The sequence below is a fragment of the Octodon degus genome, unplaced genomic scaffold (assembly GCF_000260255.1).
Source record: "Octodon degus isolate 3935 unplaced genomic scaffold, OctDeg1.0 scaffold00001, whole genome shotgun sequence".
Taxonomy (NCBI): domain Eukaryota; kingdom Metazoa; phylum Chordata; class Mammalia; order Rodentia; family Octodontidae; genus Octodon; species Octodon degus.
The window spans coordinates 3,615,575-3,640,000 of NW_004524577.1; the positions used below are offsets into that span (position 1 = coordinate 3,615,575).

At 50.5% G+C, this 24,426-nt stretch overlaps 1 protein-coding gene across 1 annotated transcript in view; it reads left to right on the forward strand.

The window, feature by feature from the left end:
- The window catches only part of Slc5a11 (solute carrier family 5 member 11), a 67,366-nt gene that overhangs the window by 23,545 nt on the left and 19,395 nt on the right, over window positions 1-24,426 (forward strand). Inside the window, exons 6-9 of the mRNA XM_004622895.2 lie at window positions 5,580-5,684; window positions 6,899-7,004; window positions 8,653-8,733; window positions 15,709-15,914. Coding sequence (XP_004622952.1) covers window positions 5,580-5,684; window positions 6,899-7,004; window positions 8,653-8,733; window positions 15,709-15,914 — 498 coding nt within the window. The remainder of the gene's footprint in view (window positions 1-5,579; window positions 5,685-6,898; window positions 7,005-8,652; window positions 8,734-15,708; window positions 15,915-24,426) is intronic.

Genomic DNA, 24,426 nt, shown 5'->3' on the forward strand with positions numbered 1-24,426 from the left:
CCCCCCCCCGCACTGGGCTGGGAGTCTCCCAGGGGGGCAGGGACCCTCTCTGTTTTCTTACTGTGGGGATTCCCCGCCTCACGGCTGGAGCACCCGAAGGCTGCGGGGGTGACAACGCCCCCTCCACGCCAGGAGGGGAAGCCGGGGCTGGGTGGGGGCGCTGCTTCCACGTGGCTGAAGGTCGCAGGGAGGAGAGGGCTCTGCCGAGCGCGTCGGGGCGTGGCGTGGCGTGAGGCTGGGGCGGAGGACGCGTGCTCCGGGCCTCGTCCCGGGAGCAGCCAGGAGCCACCGGGCGGGCGGGCGGGCGGGCGAGAGCTGCAAGGGCGCCTGAACTGGCCGCATGTGCTGCTGCCCGGCCGCCCCAGCGCGGCAGAGGGTGTCCCTTTAGCAGGCAGCCTTGCCAAGGCAGGGGTTGCTGAGGCCAGGCCTGCCTGGGAGCTGTAGCGCAGGGCCACCAGGCTCCGGGTTCTCTGTCACTTCCTGAGCACCCTCTTGAGCACCAGGGAGAATCCAAGGCAAGAAGGGCTCTGTGCAGTCCGCCTCCGCCCCACCGCTCTGTCTTCTGTTTGTTGACAAATCAGCTTTTGCTTTCCTTTTGTGCTTGTGTGGCCTCATCGTCAGGCCTTCACGCTACATTCCCACCCCCACCCCTTACCGGATGGTTTACTTTGAGTCAGGGTCCTGCTCAGTTGCAAAATTACCCCGACTGGGCTGGAACTTGCGGCCCTCACGCCTCAGCCCCCGGAGCGCCGGGGTCGTAGCCTGCAGGACCCCGCTCAGCCTACGAAAGTGTCTTCTCGGTCACTCTAGCACAAATGTCTACAGCTCCTGGACAGCCTCCCTGGAGAAACTTCTGCGGGTGAGGACGCAGCCACTCGCACTGGGTAGAACCTGAGGTCGAGGTCAGTGATAGGAGGCTCTCGCCGGCGAGAGGGCCTCATCAGTGCTGGCGATCCGGGGTCCCGGGGTCCAGGAGAGTCTTAGTCCTGTGTCTGTGGGGACCGCAGCTCTCAGCTGGCTCTCGGATTAGCTGTCCTGCCGACACCGAGAGCGTCTCTCCCTCCCAGGCCCGATTGAGCCTCCTGGTAGGCTCCCCCCACTGACACGCCCCGCTCGGCTGGCCTTGCAGCAAATTAGCAAATCGGGACATGTGGGTTTTTCTTATTTTAAAACAATGTCCATTTATATTTGGAGTTCATTTTTTTTTTTTTTGCCCCATATTGCAGTATGTAAAAAATTTCAAATATATCAAAGCTTAATTTTACATGGAATACCTTTATATTTCTATTCATTTTTATTTTTTTATTGTGTGGAAAAAAGGTAAAAGAAAATTTTATAACAAAACAATAGGAGAATAACAGTAATTAATACACTGAGTTTTATCATCTAACATTTTTGTTGTTGTTGTTGTTGTGGTACCAGGGATTGAACTCGGGACCTTGCCCTTGCCAGGCAGGCGCTTATGCCACTGAGCTATATCCTCAACCCATTAGTATTGTTATCCATAAAGTAGTTGTTCAGAATACAACATATGGACATTAAAATTTCTCCAACTGATATTAGCACAAACCTTCCTTTTCTGTGAACTAAGAGACTGTATGTGTGTATGTATGTATGTATTTAGTACAGGGTCTACAGGGTCTCACTACACAGGTGGGACTCGTAGTGATCCTCCTGTTTTCAGCGTCCCAAGCGCTGGGATTACAGGCGTGTGCCACCAGGCCCAGTCCCAGTCGCTGTCTCAGCGTGTTATGGGAGAGGGGCCAGCATGGCAGGCTGGGGATCGAACCCTGGTCCCTGTGCCTGCTTTAATCTGCTGAGCTGTCTGGCCGGCCCTAAGAAACTCTAATAGTGCAACTGACTTGCCTTTTTCCCTTCTTTCCTTTCCCCCATCCTAGTTCCTTTGTCCTTTTGAACAATTTCTTCCCATTGCCCAATACCCATTGTACATTTTTATTTATTTATTTATTTGTGGTACTTGCAATTGAACTCAGGACCTGCGCTTGCCAGGCAGGCACTTATTTTACTGAGCTATCTCCCCAGGCCCCCATTATACATTTTATTTATTTATTTATTTGTGGTACTTGCAATTGAACTCAGGACCTGCGCTTGCCAGGCAGGCACTTATTTTACTGAGCTATCTCCCCAGGCCCCCATTATACATTTTATTTATTTATTTATTTATTATTTGGCCGAACTGGGGATTGAACTCAGGCCCTTGTGCTTATTGTACATTTTAGTTTTAGTTTTGCTTTTTTTTTTTTTTTTTTTAGAACCAGGGATTGAACTCAGACCCTTGCTCTTGCCAGGGAAGCACTTATTCCGTTTTCTTTTTTTTTTTTTTTTGTAGAACCAGGGATTGAACTCAGACCCTTGCTCTTGCCAGGGAAGCACTTATTCCGCGGAGCCATCCCCCCAGCCCTGCTTATTGTACATTTTAGATCTCATTTTCCCTTTCAGTTTCTCACACCAGGGAGACAGTGCGATGTTTGCACATGTGGATCTGGTTTATTTCACTTAAGAATGTGGTCCATTTGCATCCACTTACCTATAAGAGCCTTGAGCTTATCTTCTTTTATAGCTGAGTAATATTGCATTATATAAAAATACCACACCTTCTTTATCCATTCCTTGGTTGATGTGCATCTGAGTTGTTTAGAAGAGTTATCTTTGGCAAATCATTCTGCTATACACATGTATTGCCATGGTGTGATGCTTTTAGTTCTTCTGGAAAATACCCAGAAGGGGACTAGCTGGGTGGAATGGGACCTCCGATCTTAGCTTTTGGAGGAGTCTCCACGCTGATTTCCACAGTGGTTGCACCAGTCTGCACCCACCAACAGTGGAGAAGCGCTCCTTGTTCCCCACAGCCTCTCCATTGACTTCTTGATGACAGCCATGTCCCCTGGGGTGAGATGGAATTTCAGTGCTGTTTTAATTTGTGTTTCTCAAATGACCAGTGGTGTTGGACATCAGTGGTGTTGGACATTTTTTCTTTCTTTCTCTCTCTTTTTTCTTTTTCTTTCTTTTGTATTTTAGGGAAGGGGCTACAGGGTGTTCAGGGTCTCACTACTAGATCAGACTTGTAGTGATCCTCCTGCTTTCAGCCCCCCGAGCTGGGATTACAGGCGCCGCCATGACGCCCAGTCTCAATTGCTGTCTCAGCACACCCTGGGGGCAGGGCCGGCCAGGCTGGCCTGGGGATCGAACCCCAGCCCCTGCACCTGCTTGCAGGTGCTTTAAGACGCTGAGCTATTTGGCTGGCCCTCTACCTGCCTTTTCTTCCAGTGGTGTTTCCATTCTTACCTTTACATTTTTGAACATCTAGATTCCATTATCAGCAGCTTATAATTCCTGAAGCAGGTCTATCAGGCCTCTCCCTGTCTCTCCCGCCTGCTTTTTCTGGTTTTATCATTGACTTTGAAACAAATATGTGGTTTGTCACTCATCAGCTTGCAGCGACAAACAAAAGCACCGAAAGGACACCCCAATCTCTGGTGGCCCAGGGCTTACGTAGGATCAGCAAGCAGGTCGTGCAGGGGCAGAAGGGCTTGGCAGTCGGGCATTGGCTTATACAGTGTGCATCATAGTGACCAGCTGGGCATCCCAGTGACCACCCATTTCTAAGAGACAGGAACAAAGGAACTGGAACAGGCACTGTTACCCAGCCAACTAAGAAACTCGAGGGGGAGCATTTTCTGTTAAAAGCTCAAAGTTGGTCTCCTTCCTGGGTTAGGTGTGGAAAAGCTCCAGCTGCCGCAGCCCGGTGCTGCAAACACATCCACAAATACAGAAAACTGGATCCTGCTGGTGTTAGCGCTCCTGCTCTTCCCTGTCCCAGCTCTGGGACTTCATGGAGATCGCTTGCGGGTTTACAATCCCAGAGTTGCTCCCCTGCCGTGGAGGTGCAGAGGGCCAAGGAAAGTGAGAGAGGATGTTGCCAAGGGCAGGGAAAATGCAACTCAACTGTGGGTTCTCAGCAGCGTGGACCGGGCCCTGGTGCTCCAGAGGGCAGTGCGCCTTCCACCCCGAGTCCCACCGGCAGCACAGGCAGCTAGCAAGATTCAGTCTCGCCTGACTGAAGGTTCTGCGTGCTCGCAGGTTCTGCTCCCAGAATTCCCTGCTGCTCCTGGGGAGAAGCCCCCAGGATTACAGTGGGGACGGCCTCCCAAAGTTTGGAACAGGGACAAATAGAAACCCCTGAGAGGATGCTGGGTGAGGGTCATGGGGCCGAGAACACTGGATCCCGTGGGAAAGTTATGCTTTTCTGCATTGCTTTTCAGTTTAAATTGCCTAAAGTGTTTTATTTTATGTTTAATTGATACATAATAATTGTCCGTGCTTACGGGGGACAGCAAGAGGTGCATTGCATTGTGGCCTTATCAGGAGGGCTACAGGCAAAATCTCATGTTGGAGCTAGAATTGCCCTTAATGCTTGAAGAGCCTTCTCTCAATCCCTCTTTCTCACCCTCTCTCTCCTGCCCTCTCCTCTCTGGTCCTCGCCTTTCCTTTTCTCTTTAAATAAAGAGTAATTTGTTTCTGGGCCCAGAGATTGATGGGCAACAGTAAGTTTCTAGAAGAGAAGAGAAAATAAATGAGTTATTCTATCATTCTTGTATTTTTATTTTGTTTAAGCCTTACAACCCGATAGGCGCTTTTATTTTACATTTTGTCAAACATCAAGTGAAACATGTTACATGGAAAATAAAGCAATGAGGGCCGGCCAAATAGCTCAGTGGATTAAAGCACCTGCAAGCAGGCAGCAGGGGCTGGGGGTTTGATCCCCGGGTCTGCTGTGCTGGCCCCACCCCCAGGGCACTCTGAGACAGCAATTGAGACTGGGCATAGTGGCGCACACCTATAATCCCGGCTCTTGGGAGGCTGTAAACTGGAGACTCGCTACAAGTCCAATCTAGTAGTGAGACCCTGAACACCCTGTAGACCCTTCCCAAAAATACAAAAAAAAGAAAAGAAAGCAATGAGAATGTTAGTTTATGGGGTATTGTTGCACATGGTATGTTAACAGAGAAGTATATTTGTTTTTAGATATTTTTGAATTAGAGAATTTAAAATTGCATAATATGCCAAGAGTGTTAGCATGTAGAACAAATGTCTATGATGTTCTAGAGGCTTAATGTGGGCTCATATGTGTGAATCATAAAATTATCCCAGGAAATGTGTATATTCCTATATTTATTTTTTTGAGGATTCCCTTAAATTGAAGACTGGTTTTCCATTGATGTTGGTGGTTTAAAGTTTCCTTTTTAGACAATTTGTTTAAATAAAAAAGTTGGCTTAAAGATAAAAGGTGAAATGAAAAAAATCACACCAGCCACAGCAAAATTGGGATGGGGCACACGTATGCACACACTCGACGTGTGTGTGACAGTGGGGTACACGCTGGCACACAGAACCCCACTTCTCCGTCTCCATTTTCTCCATTCTTCTTATCTCCCACTGAGAAGCCCAGGAAGAACTTTTGTGCTTCTGAGTTGGGGAGGAAGAGGGATGGGAGGAGCCGGTGGCCGGGGCCACAGGGCCAGAGTCACCTGGGGCTGAACGCTGGGCTCTGTCCCCAGGTCACCACGATGCCCGAGTACCTGAGGAAGCGCTTTGGCGGCAACAGGATCTCCATCACCCTCGCCGTGCTCTACCTGTTCATCTACATCTTCACCAAGATCTCCGTAAGGCAGGGACCTGGCCTGGCTGCGCTGCTGCCTCAGCGGCTTGCTGGGCCTCCCGCCCATCCCCCTCCCTCCTCTTGGGCAGTTGGGGCAGGGTGTTAGAGGAAGGTGGGAGACATCCGGGAGAGGGCAAGCAGGGACAGCGGACACGTGAGAAAGGCCAGGCAGACGCAAGGGCTCCCTCTCCAGGACTCAGCGGGTAGGGTCACTGCGGGGGTTCCAACAGCCCCGCTTGGGACCCGGGTCTTCCCCCTGTGACCTGGCAGTGCTCCGCTCTTAGCTGAGTTACTGACACCAGCAGGGCTTGCCTCTCCTTGCCCTTCAGCTGGCCAGACCTCCTGGACTGTGGCTGAGGACAGAAGCACACGCTGCTCAGCAGGTCTGGCTCAGGCTGCAGGCTGGAACTGGGAGGAATTTGTCCTATGGGCAGAGGAGGATTGGGGAGGAGGCAGAAGGAATTCCACGCAATCCAAGACAATAAGCAGTTCAATTCCAGCCTCAAGCTCAAAGGGCAGTTGTGTGGGGGCATTCACTTGCAGTCTGGTGGGCAGCTATGGGTGTAAGGAAATCCTTGCAGGGCAAGTCCCAACTCCGGAGGGCTTCCAGGTGGAGGACAGGGGGACTGGCCTTCCAGATGGGGGCTGGGGGGAGACCAGTGCAGGCCAAAGCTTGGATGCCTGGGTGAGTACGGCATCTTGGGAAATGGGGAGTGTTCCGGGAGAGCATGGAGGACCCGGAATCCGAGTGAGTAAAGGCAGTGGGGCCGAGACGCAGGCAGACCCTGAAGCGTGGCTGGCACGCCGCACCGCCTCCTGTGTTCAGCGGTTACCCCGGGGCAACGGGGCCGCGCTCAAGAATGCTAACGGGGGAGAGGAGGCCAGCGTGACAGTGATGGGACCGTGGGAGTGGCGGTATGGAGCATAGAATGCAGGAGGTCCAAGGTTGGAGCTGGAGGACCATAGGGAAGCCCTGTGTGTGCCTGGGGAGGGTCTGAGACCCCAGACCTGGGATGAGATGAACCCTGATGATGATGATGATGATGATGATGATGATGATGATGATGACGATGACGATGACGATGATGATGATAATGGCTCGTCTGTATCTGTCAGGATCTGCGTTGAATCCTGACAAAAGTTTGCCGCACATTTTCATGCGTTCGTCCACTCGTGCGTGCACGCGTGCATTCACCTGTCAATCCCGCGCGTCCGCAGGTAGACATGTACGCAGGGGCCATCTTCATTCAGCAGTCCTTGCACCTGGACCTGTACCTGGCCATCGTCGGGCTGCTGGCCATCACGGCTCTGTACACCGTGGCGGGTACGGACGACGGTGCGGGACAGTGCGGGGGCGGGGGCGGGGGCGGGAGAGGCGACGGGCGGGAGGGGCCGACCGGTCTTCTCCCGGCGCACCCTGATGCTGCTCTGCGCTTTGACCTCATTAGTGAAACCGTGTCACATCCCCACGGCTGGTAAGAGTTCTCGGCATTATCCAGGGAGAGGAGGAGTTGTGGAGATGCTCACACCTGCGTAGAGGCTTTGCCCAGTCAGGGCTTCTTAGAAGCTACATTCTGCACGCGCGCATTCACGTACGCGAGGCAGGCCTCCAGCATCAGCGATCGCCATAGGGAGCCTGAGCTTGGCGGCCTTACCTTTCTCCCTCAGACGTGTATCCTAGAAAAGTGCCCCACGTAGACAGCGCCTCCATAAGGAACCATTTGCTAATACTTACATTCTCATCTGCTCCAGCTTCCTCCCTCTGTCTTTTCCCTGTGTGGGGGCCGTCTCCTCCCCTCCTGCAGATCGCGGGCTCCACGAGGTCTCTGGGTCCGTCACGCAGAACCCGTTGGCCACTCAGCAGACCTCTGGGGACTGGTGGAATGAAACGCCCACCACGGTGCCAGGCAAATGATGCCGGGTGCCCAGCACACAGCAGTGGAGACGAGAGGGTGGGCGACGTGGGTGTCAGCCTGAGCCTCAGGGTCTTGGAACCTTCTGGCTGAGTCCCCCGAGGACCGCAGAGCGAGCACCAGCATCCAAGGCAGGCCCCTGCCCCTGCACGAGAGGCCCTCCCTGCTGAGCAAGGGCAGGTCAAGCGCACCACACCCACTTGGATGGCTTTTTAAAATTGCACTGTGACGTGTCCTGTAGTAAATGTTATTACCTAGGAAGGATGTCCCGTCCCCTGGGGAAGGGGGAAAGAGGGAGGAGCAGAAGAGACCGGGAAGACTGCTTTGTCCAGATGCCAATGGATCTGCTGCCATTACTGTCCCTGTGAGGATTCTACCAGGTGGCAAGCCCAGCAGAATCCCCTCAGGCAGACCACGTGACCTTGTGACACAAGTCCAAGGGGTTTTCGAAAGTCTGTCCTCCCCGCCTTTTGCCATGTTAAAAGATCATTATTCTGGAGCTTGAGGACTGTGGCCCAAATGTCACTTTCTGCTTCAGTGACAAATTGTAGAACAAACCACCCACACACTTAGGCATTTAAGCAGCAGTGGTTCCTCTCCCCCTCGGCTGCGTGGGTGCTGGGAGGCTGGTTACGAGTCACATGTGGCTTCACTGGACAGGTGGCATCTGGGACGCTGGCGGGAACGAGATGGTGCTCCTCACACGGGGGGTGGCCACCTGGGGCTGTGGGCCAGGCTTTGTCTCCGCAGGAGCAGCGGCCTCGGTTGGGTTAGGCCAGGCTTCCTCGGGCCAGGGCAGCGTGAGAGCCAGAGCGGGGGCCAGGGCTGCTGAGGGTGTGGCCGGGAGCTGCGCGGTCCCGCTTCCTTCATATCCCCGTGGACTAAAGCAAGTCACAGGCCCAGGCCCTGGGTAAGAGGAAGCAAAACCAGCTTCCTCTCAGCATGAGGGGCACAGCCAGGTGGTACAGCTGGTGCACTGGCTGCCATTACTGTCTCCTCAGGGGTCTTGCGCGTCCTGGGTCTCGCTGCCCACGCCCACCTCTGCGTTCCTTCCCACAGGTGGCCTGGCCGCTGTGATCTACACGGACGCTCTGCAGACTGGGATTATGCTCGTAGGGGCTTTCACCTTGATGGGCTACAGTAAGTGGAATCCGGGGGCCGGGGTGGCTCAGTGGATGACAGCAGGACCCTGCTCCTGCATCACTGGAACAAGCCGCCCCAAGTGTCCAGAGGGCATACCACACGTGGGGGTGGGGCGGGGACGTCTGGAGCGGTCCTTTGCCTGAGGCACGGTTGTGTTAGCTCGAAGACAACTGTGTGCTCCTGGAAGTTTACTATTCTATCTGTAAAAATGTCTCTTCTGGCACTGATATGATAAATGATTGTAAATAAAAGGGCCTGTGAAGGGACAGCTCTTACAGAAGAATTCCAATTAATCTGTGCAGATTGGGCATGAGTAATGGAGAATCACCATTTGAATCCAGAATAATAATGGTTGCAGATTATTAAACCTGAGTCTTGGGGTTCAAAATAGTGGGTGAGAGGAATGAAAAAGATGAGGTGCTTGCAGAATGTCCCAGGTGTTGCAGCCCGAGCATTTACTGGTTACAGAGGGGGAAAAGGGCCACTTAGCGGACAGACCTGGCACCCCCATAACTCAGTGGTTAAGGTATGGACCTTAACTGCCACGAACAAGACACGAGGGAACCACGAACTCCTGATCGGAGGCCCAGGAGGACGTGAAATCACCTCTCTGCTGTTCCGGCCCAGAACACATAACCTCAGCGTGATCAGGAGCAAGCACCAGACCGCCCCACTGAAGGACAATTCACAACACATCTAGCCAGTATTCTTCCAGAGTCAGGGGCATCAGAAACAGAGGCCCGGTGTAGTGGGCAGGCCTGTGATCCCAGCGCTCCGGAGGCTGAGGCAGGAGGACCACTGGGAGTTGGAGGCCAGTATGGGCTACGAAGTGAGCTCGAGGCCAGCCTGAGCTGCACAGGGAGACCCTGTCTCAAAAAGACAGACTGACAGACAGACAGACAGACAGACAGACAGAGAAAGAGGGAAGGAGGGAGGGAAGGAGGGAGGGAAGGAAGGAGGGAGGAAGTAGAAGCACATCTACTCTGGAGAGGTAGGTGAAGAGGTAGAAATGGAGGGGACACAAATGACAAATGCAATGTGGCCAGGAAGACTGGACCCCAGAAGAGAAGAAGGACATTAGTGGTGAAGCCTGGAGCAGTCCTAGCACAGGTATAGTGGCTAGCAGTATTGTGCCCATTTTGTCATAGTCCATCCAGCTTCTATAATAAAATATCGCACGGTGGGGGGCTTCTAACCAACAAGCACTGCTCAGAGCTCCGGAGGCCGCGAAGTCCAAGGTCGAAGGGCCAGCAGTTTTAGGGTGCAGTGAGCCATGCTTGTGTCTCATGTGGGAAATGCTAGCCAGCCCTCTACTAGCCTTTTAAGAAGGGTTCCACCGTTAGGACCTAGTTGCATCCAAAAGCCTCCACCACATTTGGGGTTTTTTTTGCTGGTACCAGGAATTGAACTGTGGACCTTGTGCTTGCTAGGCAAGCACTTACTCTACTGAGCTATCTCCCTGGCCCAAGTTCCACCATCTTGGGTTGGATTTCAGTATATGAATGGGGGGAGGCATAAATATTTAGACCATAGCAAATGTTAATTTCTTGGTGTGTGTGTGTGTGTGTGTGTGTGTGTGTGTGTGTGTATTACTGGGGATTGAACCCAGAGCCTTCACACTGAACTATATCCCCGCCCTTTTAAAATCCCCCATTCTGGGACAGTGTCTCACTAAATTGCTCCGCCTCGGCTTGAGCTTGCGGTCCTCCTCCTTTGGCTCCCAGAATGCTGGGGGTGCAGGTGTGCACCACCAGGCTCAACTTAATTTCTTAGTTTTGATAACTGTACTATGGTTATACGAGAGGATAAAGTCACGTGTAGGGTGTGTGAGAACTCTGTGCTATTTTGGCAATTCTGTGTCTGAGATTATCTCTATAAAATATAACTGCTGTTGGAACACGTGAAACCCAGATATGATATCACATTTGATATGAATATTGGTATTGGTATTACTATCACTTTCTGTTTTAGATTAGAAAACAAAGGCACTACCTCCCAAGCGACTCACCCAAGATCACACGGCTCCTACAGCTAGGATTCGAGCCAGGCCTGGTGGCATGGCACTGTAGGCCCAGCTTCTTGGGAAGCTGAGGCAGAAGGGTCTCTCAAGGTCAGGCGTCTGAGACCAACCTGGGCAACATGTCAAGGGCCTGACTCGCGCGCCCTCCAAATCACTGGGAGGAGCTCCAGTAAGTTCGTGAGAAGAGTCTAGAAGAGTCCAAGGGCGCAGGCGCAGTCGCTACTTTTGTTGTCCCTTTTTACCCCATTCCAATTTTGTGCCTGCCACTTTTGTCTTTCAAAAGAAAACTCAGAGAAGCACAGGACAGTGTACTCATTTCATAAGCACAGCAACAAAACTGCCAATTGTTAACTTTTTGTGAGAAAAATTTTGTTTCTTATGAAGAAGAAAACATGTAAATACACATCAGCCTTTCTTTGGGCCATTTTGGGCTGTGTTCATTTCCTTGTGGCAGTGGAAACGGAGGTCTTTGTTTAAATGGCGAGGGACCCACAAAAACTCACCAGGCTGGCCAGCTGGGGCTTGATCCCCATGGAAGCCACAGCGGTCCCGAGCTGTGCCTCAGGGCAGCAGAGGTGGCCGCCTCACTGAAGACCTGAAGCCTTCTGCTCCTGGAGGGAGGGGATCTGAGGTGCTTCCTGCCTTCCCGGTGGCAGCTGCTCCTCCCACCTGCTCCCAGGCAGGAGAATGTCGCCTTCAAGCCTAGCCCTAGGAAACAACTTAGTGACTTAGGCAGATCCTATCTCTGAATAAAAAAAAATTTAAAAGCTGGTGAGGTAGGCCAGTGTGAAGGCCCTTGGTTCAATACCTGGGACTGGGAGGGAGGGGAAGGTCAGCAATCTAAGATGTTTTGCCTGAAAACCTTCTTTGAAAACCTTGCATCTGTTTCTTCCCAGTAAGGTCAGGCTCTGCCCCTTTATTTGCTAGGTTAACTTGCAGATTGTGGATTTTTTTTTTTTTTTTTTTTTTTTTTTTTTTGCAGAACCGGGGATTGAACTCAGACCCTTGCACTTGCTAGGGAAGCACTTATTCCACTGAGCCCTCTCCCTGGCCCCGGATTGTGGTATTTTAAGGGCTATCGAGTATAAGGGCCTGGAAGAAAAGACAAGCAAACCACCCTAAGAGAGGGAAGATACTGAGTGGACACACGGATAGTCTGGGGGAACTGACCAGGCACTGGAACTGTTTCCTTCAGCTCTTTTTTCTTTTGTCCTATCTCAGTAATATCCTACATTCAATTAGCAGTTTGTTTCAAAAGATTACAGGAAGAAGCACTATGAAAAATTTTGGATGATCGTGACAAGGGAAGATACTAAAGAATTCAGAAAGAAGTGGTGGACTAAGAAAGATTAGAAATCATACTGGCGCATTCCTTTCTTCTATAAGTAAAATACCAAAGATAATAGAGCAAGAGAGACAGAACTTTATGGAGAAATCTGCAGCCCCAGAGGCAGATGTCTAGCCAGTTATTTCTTTCTTTTTTATTTTGGCGGAACCGGGGATTGAACTCAGACCCTTGCGCTTGCCAGAGAAGTGCTTATTTTACTGAGCCATCTCCCCAGCCCCTAGCCAGTTATTTCTGAGATAAAGCTGCAGAAGCTTTCCGGACTATGTGAAGACACAGGATAGAAGCAAAATTAAACTCAGAGCTCATGTTATGATTTTTGAAAAATGATAGTAAATGATCCGTTGAGATAGTTATGGATCCAGTGCCAGCCAAATAGCTCAGTGGATTAAAGCGACTACAAGCAGGCACAGAGGCCGGGGCTTCGATCCCCAGCCTCCTGTGCCAGCCCCGCCCCCGGGGCATACTGAGATGGCAATTGGGACTGGGCGTGGTGGCGCGTGCCTGTAATCCCAGCTCTTGGAAGGCTGTAAACAGGCGGATTACTACGAATCCGATCTAGTAGTGAGACCCTGAACACTCTGTAGACCTTTCCCTAAAAAATACCCCCCCCAAAAAAATGAAATAGTTATGGATCCAAAAATTATTATGAGGCTGGTTAAGGCAACTGTTATATAAACAGTATAACAAGTTAATAAACGCTATCTGAGACCAAGTATGGTGGCACATGCCTGTAATCCTAGCATTGGGGAGGCTGAGACAGGAAGACCACTACGAGTCTGAGCCGCATAGTGAGACCCTGTACCAAAAAAAAAAAAAAAAAAATTAAAAAAAAATTAAAATGTACAATAGATATTGTGAAATGGGAAGAAATTGTTCAAAAGGAAAAAGGAACTAGGATGACAGGAAAAAATACAAGTATTTTTAATATTAATATAAGTATCGAATATGCAATTAATACTTAATGTCTCTTAGTTCACAGAAAAGCAAGGCTTTGCTGATATCAATTCGAGAAAGTTTAATGTCCATTATTTTATACTCTAAGTAACTACTTCAAAGCTAACAATATAAGGCGTATTAATGGATGTTATTTTCCCCAATCTTTTTATGAAATTTTGTTTTTTTCATTAAAAACCCTTGAGATTATGGATTATTTAGAAAAAAATGATGAGACATTACATTTCATAATTGATAAAGTCAAAAGTAAATGTTTACTCCTGTAAACACTTACATTCACCAACATGAAATCCCAAAATAATGCGTTAGAATTGCAAAAAACGACAAAATTCGTTCCTCTGATAGGAAGAAAACAGTGAAAGATAGGAGTGGCAAATCCAGCCAAGGAAAGGCAGGGCAGTGCAGTACAACTAGGGATGAGGAAAGCAGCTGAACACAGCCGCCAGACGCTGGACGGCTGTGACTGCGCAGGGTCATGCTGCTAATATAAAAAGGCGCGCCTGAAATTCATGCCTTTCCTAGAAAGCACAAATTATTTAATTTCATTCAAGAGAGAGTAGGAAATTTTTACTTTTTAAAATTTTATGAAAGGATTTTTTTTTTTTTTTAAATTGAATTCATGACCTTGCGCTTGCCAGGCAGGCACTGTGCCGCTGAGCTCCGTCCCTTGCCCATGATAGGAAATCCGAATGGTTCAATTTCTATAAAAGAAATTAGAATATTTGTTTAAAATTAGAAATCATCCTGGTAGAATTCAAAAAGGATGCTCTCTTATTATTTAATGCAAAATAAAATATAACCCATGAGATGTATAGTACCTTGAAAAGAGGTAAAATTATTATTTGTAAATGTTTTATGACTGGTTACCTAGGGGCAAAAAGAAAGAAAGAAAAAAAACAGGGCTGAGGAGATACCTCGGTGGTCTAACCACCTGCCTGGCAAGCGCCAGGTCCCAAGTTCGATCCCCAGTACCGCATGCCATGGCACACGCCTGTAATCCCACCGCTGGGAAGGCTGAGACAGAAAGGTCACCATTATGGGTCACTCAGACTAGGAACCAGATCAACCAGATTGGAATTTAAGAAGCCGTTTATCACTGAGCTCCAGCACCCGCCCCCCTCAGCTCTCACACAGGAGAGGCCCAAAAGGCCTTGCCCAGGAGGCAGGGGGGCTTTTAAAACAGGGTACGACATTCACTTTGGTAAACACATTTATCCTCTGACACAAAATGTGGCCTTGCATAACCCGAGGCTGCAAGGGGCTAAGCCCATTTAGTTTCCTTTTGAAGTCATCTCTGGAAACGAACTTTATTTATAGGAATTAGTGAGGAAAGAATTTTATCTTAGCAAACTGCATGAAACAGCCTCTAGTTACTAAACAACCTAGCACACAACAGAAAACACAAGATGGGGCGGGGAGATGGCTCAGTAGAGGAAGTGCTGGCCTGGGAAGCACAAGGGTCTGAGTTCAATCCCTGGTTCGGCAAAGAAAGAAAACACAAGATTTACATATATAGCCTAAAATGTGAGTTAACTCAGGACAGCCACTATGAGTCGGAACTGTGTAGTGAGACCTTGTATCAAAAACAAACAGGACATAGGGACTGGTGAGATGACTCAGTGGTCTAGGGCACCTACTTGGAGCAGGCTTAGCAAAGCACAGGGACCGCTGTTCAATCCCCAGCACCACATGCCAGCCAGCCCTGCCCCCTGGTGGGCTGAGCTGGTCTCACACACACACACACACACACACACACACACACACAAATAAATAAAATAAATAAATTTAAAAACAAAACAAAACAAAACAGGACATAGAAAAACTGACCCGAAAGGAGTTTAGTAAATCAAGACTGGTGTCGAAAGTCGATCCGTTTTTCCACTAAGGAACAGTGGGGTTCGGTTGGTCCCAGGAGGCGGGTGCGAGTTCTCCCCACTCCCAGGGCGGGAGACGGACCCTCCGGGATGGCAGGGGTTAGCTCAGGCCGCGCATCTCTCGGTGCACTCAGACCCCACGAACCGACACCAGGGAGGAGGTCAGAGGCAAAAGAGTGCTTCCTCAGGGCAAGCTTCTGATCGCGGGCTCGTGGCCCAAATTCAGGGCCTGTGAATTTGGATGGGAAAAAAAATACCCCTATTTTCATAAATCTATAATTAGAGTAATTATCCATTATTAAGTAGGCTACACACCACGGCAATAGGGGTAATACTGGGACTCTGATACCAAGCTAGCCCAAGTATTTTTATATTACATTAAAGTCGTTACTGATGTATGCAGATACGTTTCATCCTCAAAGCTACTTAACTAAATCGTTAACTAGAACTATCGCTACATCTTACTATGCAATGATGCAAATATTGTCACGCTTTTATATTTTGGTGATCGCCTTTAATCTGGTTGGACCTATATTTGCAATCCTCCTGCCTCAGCCTCCCAGAGTGCTGGGATTATAGGTGTGCGCAGTCATGCCCAGCTAATCCTCCGTGTTTTGTGCTATCCGTTTAGAAACATCATCCCATAACAAGATCCAGCATAACTACCAAAGACATAAAAAGGGAAGGGGTTAGCAGCCCTCAAGGCGCTGTCTGTGGGCCTCTTTGCCACAGACCGGTCCGAGTCCTGGAAGACTGAGGCTCTCTGTGCCTCCTAGGTTTTGCTGCGGTTGGCGGGATGGACGGCCTGCAGGAGAAGTACTTCCTGGCCCTGGCTAGCAACCGCAGCGAGAACGGCAGCTGCGGGCTGCCCCGCGAGGACGCCTTCCACATCTTCCGAGATCCAGTGACGTCAGACCTGCCGTGGCCCGGGATTCTGTTCGGCATGTCCGTCCCGTCTCTGTGGTACTGGTGCACGGATCAGGTACAGGGCTCTCCGGGGGCGGAGGGCAGGGTTGCCGGCCCTCCCAGGCCTCCTGCCTCCTCAGTGTTTTCCCCACCTCCCTGGCTACTTCCCTTCTCTCTTGGTCTACATGCTGGGTTGCTTCCTGCTCCACTAATGCCTAGAGCAATCCAAAGCTGCCAACAACCTTTGCGCAGTTCAGGGAAACGGAATAGAGATTGTACAATCCACGAGGTGCTGCGACTTCCAGTGGAGGCGTCCTTTTGCTTAACAAAGCTTCCACAGGCATCCGCTCAGTGCCAGGCACGGCTCTGGGCTCTCAGAATAGGGAGCACACGAATCAGACAGAAGCCTCTGCCTGGCCGGGGGAGATAGCTCAGCGGTCTCGGGAAGTACCGCATGCCATTTGCACGCCTGTAATCCCAGCGCCAGGGAGGCCAAGACAGGAGGGCCACTACCAGTCCAGACTGCAGAGTGAGACCCTGTACCAAGTACATAAGTAAAAGATTAACCAAACTTCCCTCTGCCTGCACCATGTACAGGGGGCTGACAGAATAATTAAGTTTGTCACGTGAGATGTCAAAATGTCACTTTTTAAAGGTAAAATGAATGGGGTGACACACAATTTAAAATAGGATGACGAGGAGAGGGGTAATAGAGACTGTTGAGCAGAAACAGTTGGATTTATTAGGTTTTATAAAATTTAAGCATATGGATTATAATTATTGGATAACTGCATATCTTTGTATACTGTAGTGATCAGCTCAGGATGCTTAGCTGACCCGTCAGCTTAAATATTCATCGTGTGGGCCAACGAGATAGCTCAGCGGACAAAGTGCCTGCTTTGGCAAGTGCAGGGACCAGGGTTCAATCTGCAGTCCCTCATGTGGGGTGAGTGCCCTGCCCCTGGGGTGCGCCGAGCTGGTGACAAGAGTCTGGGCGTGGTGGCACATGCCTGTAATCCCAGCGCTGGGGAGGCTGAAAACAGGAGGCTCACTATGAGTCCAATCTATGTAGTGAGACCCTGTACCAAATACACAAACGAAAAAAAATTATTCTTTTGTTACGAGAACATTCAAAATCCTCTCTTCTAGGGATCTTTATTTATATGATAAACTTTGTTATGGGTAATTACTCTCCTGGGTAGTAGCACCCATCTGTTTAACAGAATATTTTCTTTTTCTTTCTCTTTTTCTTTTTGGCACCAGGAATTGAACTTGGGACCTTTCTCTTCCCAGACAGGCACTCAGGCTGCTGAGCTACAGCTCCGGCCCTGTTTCCTTTTTGTAGCTGTGGCTTTGCTCCATAAACCAGTCCTCTTTGCCCTCGCCTCCTCTCCCTACGCACCGCATATAGGAGGGGCACCACGCGGCAGTTTTCTTTCTGTGCTGGTTTATTGAACTTAACATATAACTTAACGTTATGTTCTCCGGGCCACTCCCTCTCGCTGCAAGTGGCAGGACTTCACCGTTTTGCGTGCGTGTGTGTGTGTGTGTGTGTGTGTGTGTGTGTGGCTTAGCCCACCCTGGCGGTGGGGCTGGTATGGCATGTGGCAGGCGTCCAGCCGCGGCCGTGGGCTTGCCTAAGCAGGCGCTTTAGAGCACTGAGCTACCTGCCGGCCCAGGACTCCACCTGGCCATCGCCGAGCAGTGTTCCACGGCGCACCTACGTGTTTCCTGCCCCTGCCCCATCTGATGACAGACACAGGTCCATTCCGTATCTTGGTGTTAGCACGCACTCTGGGTGGTGGGCTGTTGAGTTGGACAGCAGTTCTACTATTATTTTTAATCTCTGTGGGAATTCTTGCGGCCTTCCATGGATAGAGGCCAGCGGGTGCTCTCTGCGACCCTGGAGGAAGAAAGCTGTGGCGCGGGGAGCAGCCAGCGAGAAGGCCTGGAGGCAATCGGCAACGTGTGGAAAGAGAAACAAGAACGGAGAAGAGCAGCGCAGACGCACGGCTGCGGCGGCCTGGACCGCGCGGACGTTTGCTGTGCGCGCAGGAGCGATTCTGCGCCGGCCTGCGCCAAGCTAGGAGAGCCGAGACCCGCGGCGGGAAGCGCGGCCGCCGAGCGAGCGGAGACTTGGGAGCGCCTCCCTGGACGCCTCTCTGCGCCTGCTCGGACCTGGAACCGGGTCTGGGTCGCCCGTGCAGGTGCTGTTCCCAGCTACGTGGGAGGCCACACATCCGCGTGCCCCTGGGGGAGCTGCACTGCACGGGGCCGCCGAGAGGTTCATTAAGGCAGCGACTGTAGGATTGGAGAGCTGAGATGACGCAGGAGACATCGCGGATAACGGAGCCCGCTCCCACCGTGGGCCAGGAATCCTCTGATTGAAAGCAGGCAGCCCCTTTGGGAGACGGACTTCTCTCATCCTTAGCAAATCTCAGTGGGAGAGCCCACGAGAGCCCCCACAGGCCCAGGTTATCTCCGTGGATTTTAAACTTAACAGGCCTGCAGGTAAGCTCAAGCGTCGTCACCGCCGAGCCACTGTTTCCTCATCTGTTAGGTGGGGTCACTAAAGGTTACAAAATAGGCGTGCGGGAGCAACTTGGTCATAGCTTTTTGCTGCAGAAACATTGGACGAAGGAGCCATTGCAAGCGCTACCCCTTGGCTGTGGCTTGTTTCTGTGCTTGCACTACGCTTCAGATTCCATTCGCCACAGTTCCTGGGGGCAGCCCCTTACTCCACATGGAGTCCCCCAGAGGCCACCTCTAGTCCACTCTTGGTAGGAGCCACTTCCAGGTCCCCGTCTCGGCCCAAGAAGCCGATATTTATCATCCCGAAGTTACATTATAGGACTCCCATCGAGTTGATTCCAATCTACCACTTACAATGCAACCCACGGCGAAAATAAAGACACTAAATTATATTTTCAATCATCGGGGAGTCAAGCCATGAAATGGCTTCCCGGAACAAAGAGAGCGACCCAGGGCCTCACCCGGTTTTTATTCAGTAGGGGAGTGGCTTGAGGAGGATTGACTGAGAGTTGTGGGAAGTAGGTGACCGTTGTGAGCTGAGCTAGGGGGCGGCCTACATTTACCTCCACCATATGCAGAGAGGATGTGCAGAGAGAGTAATCTGCATTATACTATTATGCCATATAGAGATAGCACCCAGTGTTTTGGGGGGTCCGGTGCTTCAGCTCTGATGTAGTCTTTCAAGCCCCAGGAAGTCATAGCCTCTATCTCAAGGCTCTATCCCAGATGGCGGTGAGGAGCCTTGGCTCCTTGTCCTGTCTTGACCCAGCTCACATTAAAGAGCAGCAGGTGTAGGTTGTTACCAGGGAAACACTCACGCGGCCTTCAAAGACTATCCCCAGCACCTCAGCTGGACCACTATGCATTGCTTAAGGCCAACTGAAGGATAACCAGAAGTCCCAGCCAGCTCTGTACAGAACAGTACGAGGAAATAGGGTCAGGCTCAGTCAGCATGGAGATAGTCGCTCTTCTCTCAAGGAGAGCTGCTCAGGTGGCCCTCCACGTACTCTGTGTTGGACAAGAGCCTAAGGACTTAGTCCAAGAGGACTTGATCCTCTAAATGCCAGGCAAGCCCAGAAGGGTCAGAAGCCAGCCCTCTCCACCCTTTGACTTTGGCCGATCCTAAGGGATTTTTGCTGAGCCAGGTCCCACAAAGTCCAAAGGACAGGCTGATTCACTGTGCTGGTGCCGCCCAGGAAGCACAGGTCACTGTCACTTCCTCAGGGCTCATGTAGAATGCAAGAAAGCCAAACCTCGGGCCAGGAACACGTTTCCAGTCACCCTGGCAGAGATGCCAAAGGGAAGCAGGGCCTGAGAAGAGTGACGTCTTTAACCATTTGCAGGCGCTGGGTGCTCTATCAGCCACGGAGCTGAGCATCTCCTCTCCCTTCATTCTGCTCGCTTTCCTCGGGAGCTGTGTTCCGTTGCTAGGCTGGGGGCTGTTGCAGAGGGTGACACTCTGCTCCCTGCGCTTGTGGGTAAGAGAAGCCAATTCTTTTCAGTCACAGCCCCAGGTCTCCCTCCAGGAGAAAGGGCTTTGTTTCATGGAGCTGTAAGCTCTTTCCTGTCTCTGCCTTCTGGTGCCTCAATGAAGCAGTAATCCCACTACTGGACATATGTCTAAGGGCACTGAAGACAGCGTGACAAAGAGACCCCTGCACTTATGTGCTCGCTGAAGCGCTAGCCACGATCACCAGGTGTCTACCGGCAGATGAATGGCTAAAGAGACTGGCCCGCAAACATGATGGAAAATTACTCAGCCATGAATGGGCAGGGGGGGCCTATCATTTGTAACAATTGGACTGAACCTGGAGGATGTTTGTGAAGTGAAAAGTCAGACGCAAAAGGACAGAGCCCCACACAATGTCACTCATATATGGGAGCTAAAGAAGTTACGCTCAGAGGCAGAACACAGGGGACCGGAGGCTGGGGGATCGGAGAAGGGTTGGTCACAGTTTAGTTAGGAGGAACGAGGCCAAGAGATCTGTTGTCCAGCATGGTGGCTGTAGTTAATAACAGCAAACAGAAAATTGTTTAAAAAGTGAATTTTTAGTGTTCTCACTATCAAAAAAAGGGGAAAGAGGAGCCAGGGAGGTGGCTCAGTAGAATAAGCACTTGCCTGGCAAGCACAAGGGCCTGAATTCAATTCCTGGTCCCCCCCACCAAAAAAGGGGGGGGGGAGAAATAAAGAATCACATGAGGTTATCCATACATTAATTATCTCTGGCTAGCCATTCCACAATGCATATACTGACATGTTGTACATGATAATTTTTTTTCCAAAAAAAATAACTTTCTATGATTTTTTTTTTGTTTTTTTTTTTTTTGGTGCAGGGTCTATAGGGTCTCACTACACAGATCCGACTTATAGTGATTCTGTTTTTAGCCTCCCAAGTGTTAGGATTACAGGCTCGAGCCATCATCGCTGTCTCAGCGCCCCCTGGGGGCGGGGCCGGCACCACTGACTGGGGATTGAATCTCCTACCCCTGCGTCTGCCTAAGCAGGCACTTTAATCCACTGAGCTACCTGGCCAGCCCAGAACTTTCTATGTTACCCAGGCGCTTGTCAAATTCTTGGGCTCAAGCAATGTTCCTGCCTCAGCCTCTGGAAGAGCTTGGACAGTAGGCATGGGCCATCATGTCCAGCTGCCAAATAAAAAATACATTAATATTTGAAATTCTTTTTAAAAAAGAGTATGTTATCACCTGAAAACCTCACACTTTGTTAGCACATTCTTAAAGTATTCTAGCCTCAGCGTATGTGTTTACGGTCCTGAGGTAATAGTTAAGCCACCTGTAAAAGGCCAGAGAGCTTCCCACCCTTGAAGAAAGGAATACTTGTTCTCCCTCCTTTGCTTAAATAAGGTAAGGCCACATTTCAGAGATTTTCATGGCTCCAGGTGACAGAAAATCAGCTAGCTGAGGAAGAGGGTGTGGACTCGCTAGCTTACGGAATACGAACTGCAGGGAGCTGAGCGGGCCTCCAGAGACGGGCATCTCCGTTTGGTTTCCCTTTCCATCTTCATTCTCCCAACTTGCTCTGACCTCTTGTTGCAGACCCTATAGAAAAAAGGCTCAAAACTCTGTGAGCTTCAAGTCTAAATATTTTGGATTTGCCTGACTTGGCAAGCTGGGGTTTGTCTGTAGGCTCTGTGGGGCCTCCGGTAGGCCTTGCAGCTCTGCCTATGATGCTAGCATAGCTGTGGGTGAGGATTTCAAAACTCCACAAGGAGACCTGACTGATGTCCACCATAAAAGCCAAAGAGGGGGGGAGACAGAGAGAGAGAGAGAGAGAGAGAGAGAGAGAGAGAGAGAGAGAGAACTAGGAAGAACCTAGTTTTGCCCCATTGGCCCTAATATGACAGTGGTCACAACACAACATCTTCCTCTGTGTTCACTGAGCCCTCGTAAAGGTGCTGGTAGGTCATCAGGGCCCTGTAGCCTCCAGACATATCAAGACTCACAACCTAAGAGAAGAGCAAAGTTTGGAGCTTGAGATGGTTCATCCTGAATGAAGCCCAAAGGAAGGAATTCCTGGGGACCAGACCCAAACCCAGCAGATGCTCTGGAATATCCCCTTAAGTAGATTGGAGGGATCCACTAGTCTCTTGGTCCCTGGGAGAAAATAGCAAGGGTATTTAGGAATAAAGAGGAGAGATGAGAGCTGAGGTCATGTGGGGGCCTGCCTACCTGATGCGCAAAGGACCTGCGCAGAAACAGTAGAGGTGTTTATGTATACTCTTGTGAAGTTAGTATCGTGAGACACAAGGTTGCTCAGCAACTAATGACTGAAATTGCTCAGGGAGGATGCTTTTCTCAAAGCTGAGGTAGCTTGACTGCGTTAGGCACTGTAGCCTTGTCCTGCTCTCTTTCATATGACACATTTCCAGCTGCAGCAGCCCCTGACAGATGAACCTTACTTAGGAAGACCCACTTGCACCCACTCAAGGGAGAGGCCTTGGAGAGGGGTCAGGGTAAGCTCCAAGCGCCCCTGGGGCAAAAGCTGTAAGATCTGATGCTCCAATACAGATGGTAGCAATAGTGGGGACCCTTTCCTTAACTCCCACTCAGCAGAGCTTCAGTTCTAATCTAGTCTCATTCTCCTTGCTATCTCAACCTGTGCTTTTCCAACACTGGTTCCTTCTGCCACCAGAAAAGAGCTGGTCACGGACAGTTCCATGTGCCCAGCTGCACCTCCACAGCCCTCCTGCCTCCGGGTGGAGCCCAGTGCTTCTGAACAGCTCACCTACAGCCCCGCTGTGGCCCCCATGTCAGAGCTCCGCACTCTTCTGCTTTGTTGACCTACTTAGACTTCTTCCTCTAATTTCTTCCACCACCAGCAGCGATAATGGTAACTGCGCTCACCACTGCTCTTCTTAAGAACTCAGGGATTCCTCAAAATGCACACACCATTGGTAGCCATCCGCACTTCATCCACTCCATTCATTCACTGAAACCCAGAGTGTGCTTTCCGGATTCAGAGACCCATGCCCTCATTGTATTTCTGTGCAGGACCTCGCCTCCCTTCCTCTCCACCCTGTCATAGGAGAGTTTGTGCATAATTACTGCGAGAAGCACACATGGAGATAAGGTGGGCGGGTGACAGATGCCATGACAGATGAAGATGTCATTCCTAGGGCTGGGCCTGTATCACACATCTGTAATCCCAGCATGTAGGAGGCTGAGGCAAGAGGATTATGTGTTTGAGTCCAGCCCAAGCTGCCTAATGAGACATTATCTCACTAAAATTAAAACAAAAAGTAAACACACACACACACACACACACACACACACATACAAGACACACAAATCTCTCCCCTCCTTCTGCAGAGCTGAATTACATTTTTTATTCCTCTTAGTTCTTTTGTTTTTCAACAGAAATGTCACTTATCAACAACTACCTGGCTACTATTTCTTTCAGTGTTTGACAGCTGGAGAATGACTCAGGCGGGTGGCCAGCTGTGACCAGGGTCTCTGAGCTCAGATGGCTGAACAGGCTGTGTCCAGAGGGGCTGGGTGCCTTTCCTCTACACTTGCTCACCTGGCTGGGTTTGTCGCTGTCTGCAGTTGGATCATTAGCAGAAGTCACTTGTTTTACATTGTCATGCCTCGACAATTATCTGACATGGTTCACTCCCACGCATTTTGCGGATGGTACACACGTTCCCCAAGGTGACATCTCACCCACTGTGCCTCCAAATATGTGTATATTTCAGCTGTGGGATTTAATAAATTATTAAGGGTGTGGTGGCATGGGAATCCCACCTCTGGACACGCTTCCTATGAAGGACTATTTGATGACTTAGAAAAAATAATAGTCTAAGCCTAGAAAGGTTTTCGAGAGCGTACATGTCTGAAGGCAGGAGGCGGCCAGCGGTTACTGTGCATCGGGCAGTCACTATGTGCCGGACACTCGCTCGGTCTTCTAAATGCTTTTAGTTCCCTTGACCATGCAAAGTGTATTGATGTTATGCTCCTGGCAGATTAAGCCAAGGCAAAGAGGCACAAAGCTGCCTGCTCAGAGCCACATAGTTGGGAAGTGGGGGGTGGGATCCTAACCCACTTTGGCTCCAATGCCAGAGTCACTTGTCAGCCTGGCAGAGTGTGGCGGAAGGGCTCACTGGAAAGGACTTCCATTCCTTCACTTCTGCTTTGCTTTCCTCTGCGATGACCTCAGTCTGAAAGTGGTTTCCTAGTGTGATGGTGGAGAGGTAGCCAAAAGCTTCACATGACCCCACAACTCACAGTTCTCCCAGAGGCTCTAGGCGTCGGGCATCTTGTCCCTTTGCCTCTATTAGGGAAAATTTCCAAGAAGAGCTTTAATTGGGCTGTCATAGGTACACTTTTTCCTTACCTGATGGTGGTGGTGATAGTGATGATGGTGGTGGTGGTGATGGTAGTGGTGGCAGTGGTGGTGGTGGTGGTGTTGGTGGTGGTGGTGATGATGGTGGTGGTGGTGGTGGTGGTGGTGATGATGGTGATGGTGGTGGCGGTGGTGGTGATGGTGATGTGGTGGTGGTGATGGTGATGGTGGCTGTGGTGGTGGTGGTGGTGGT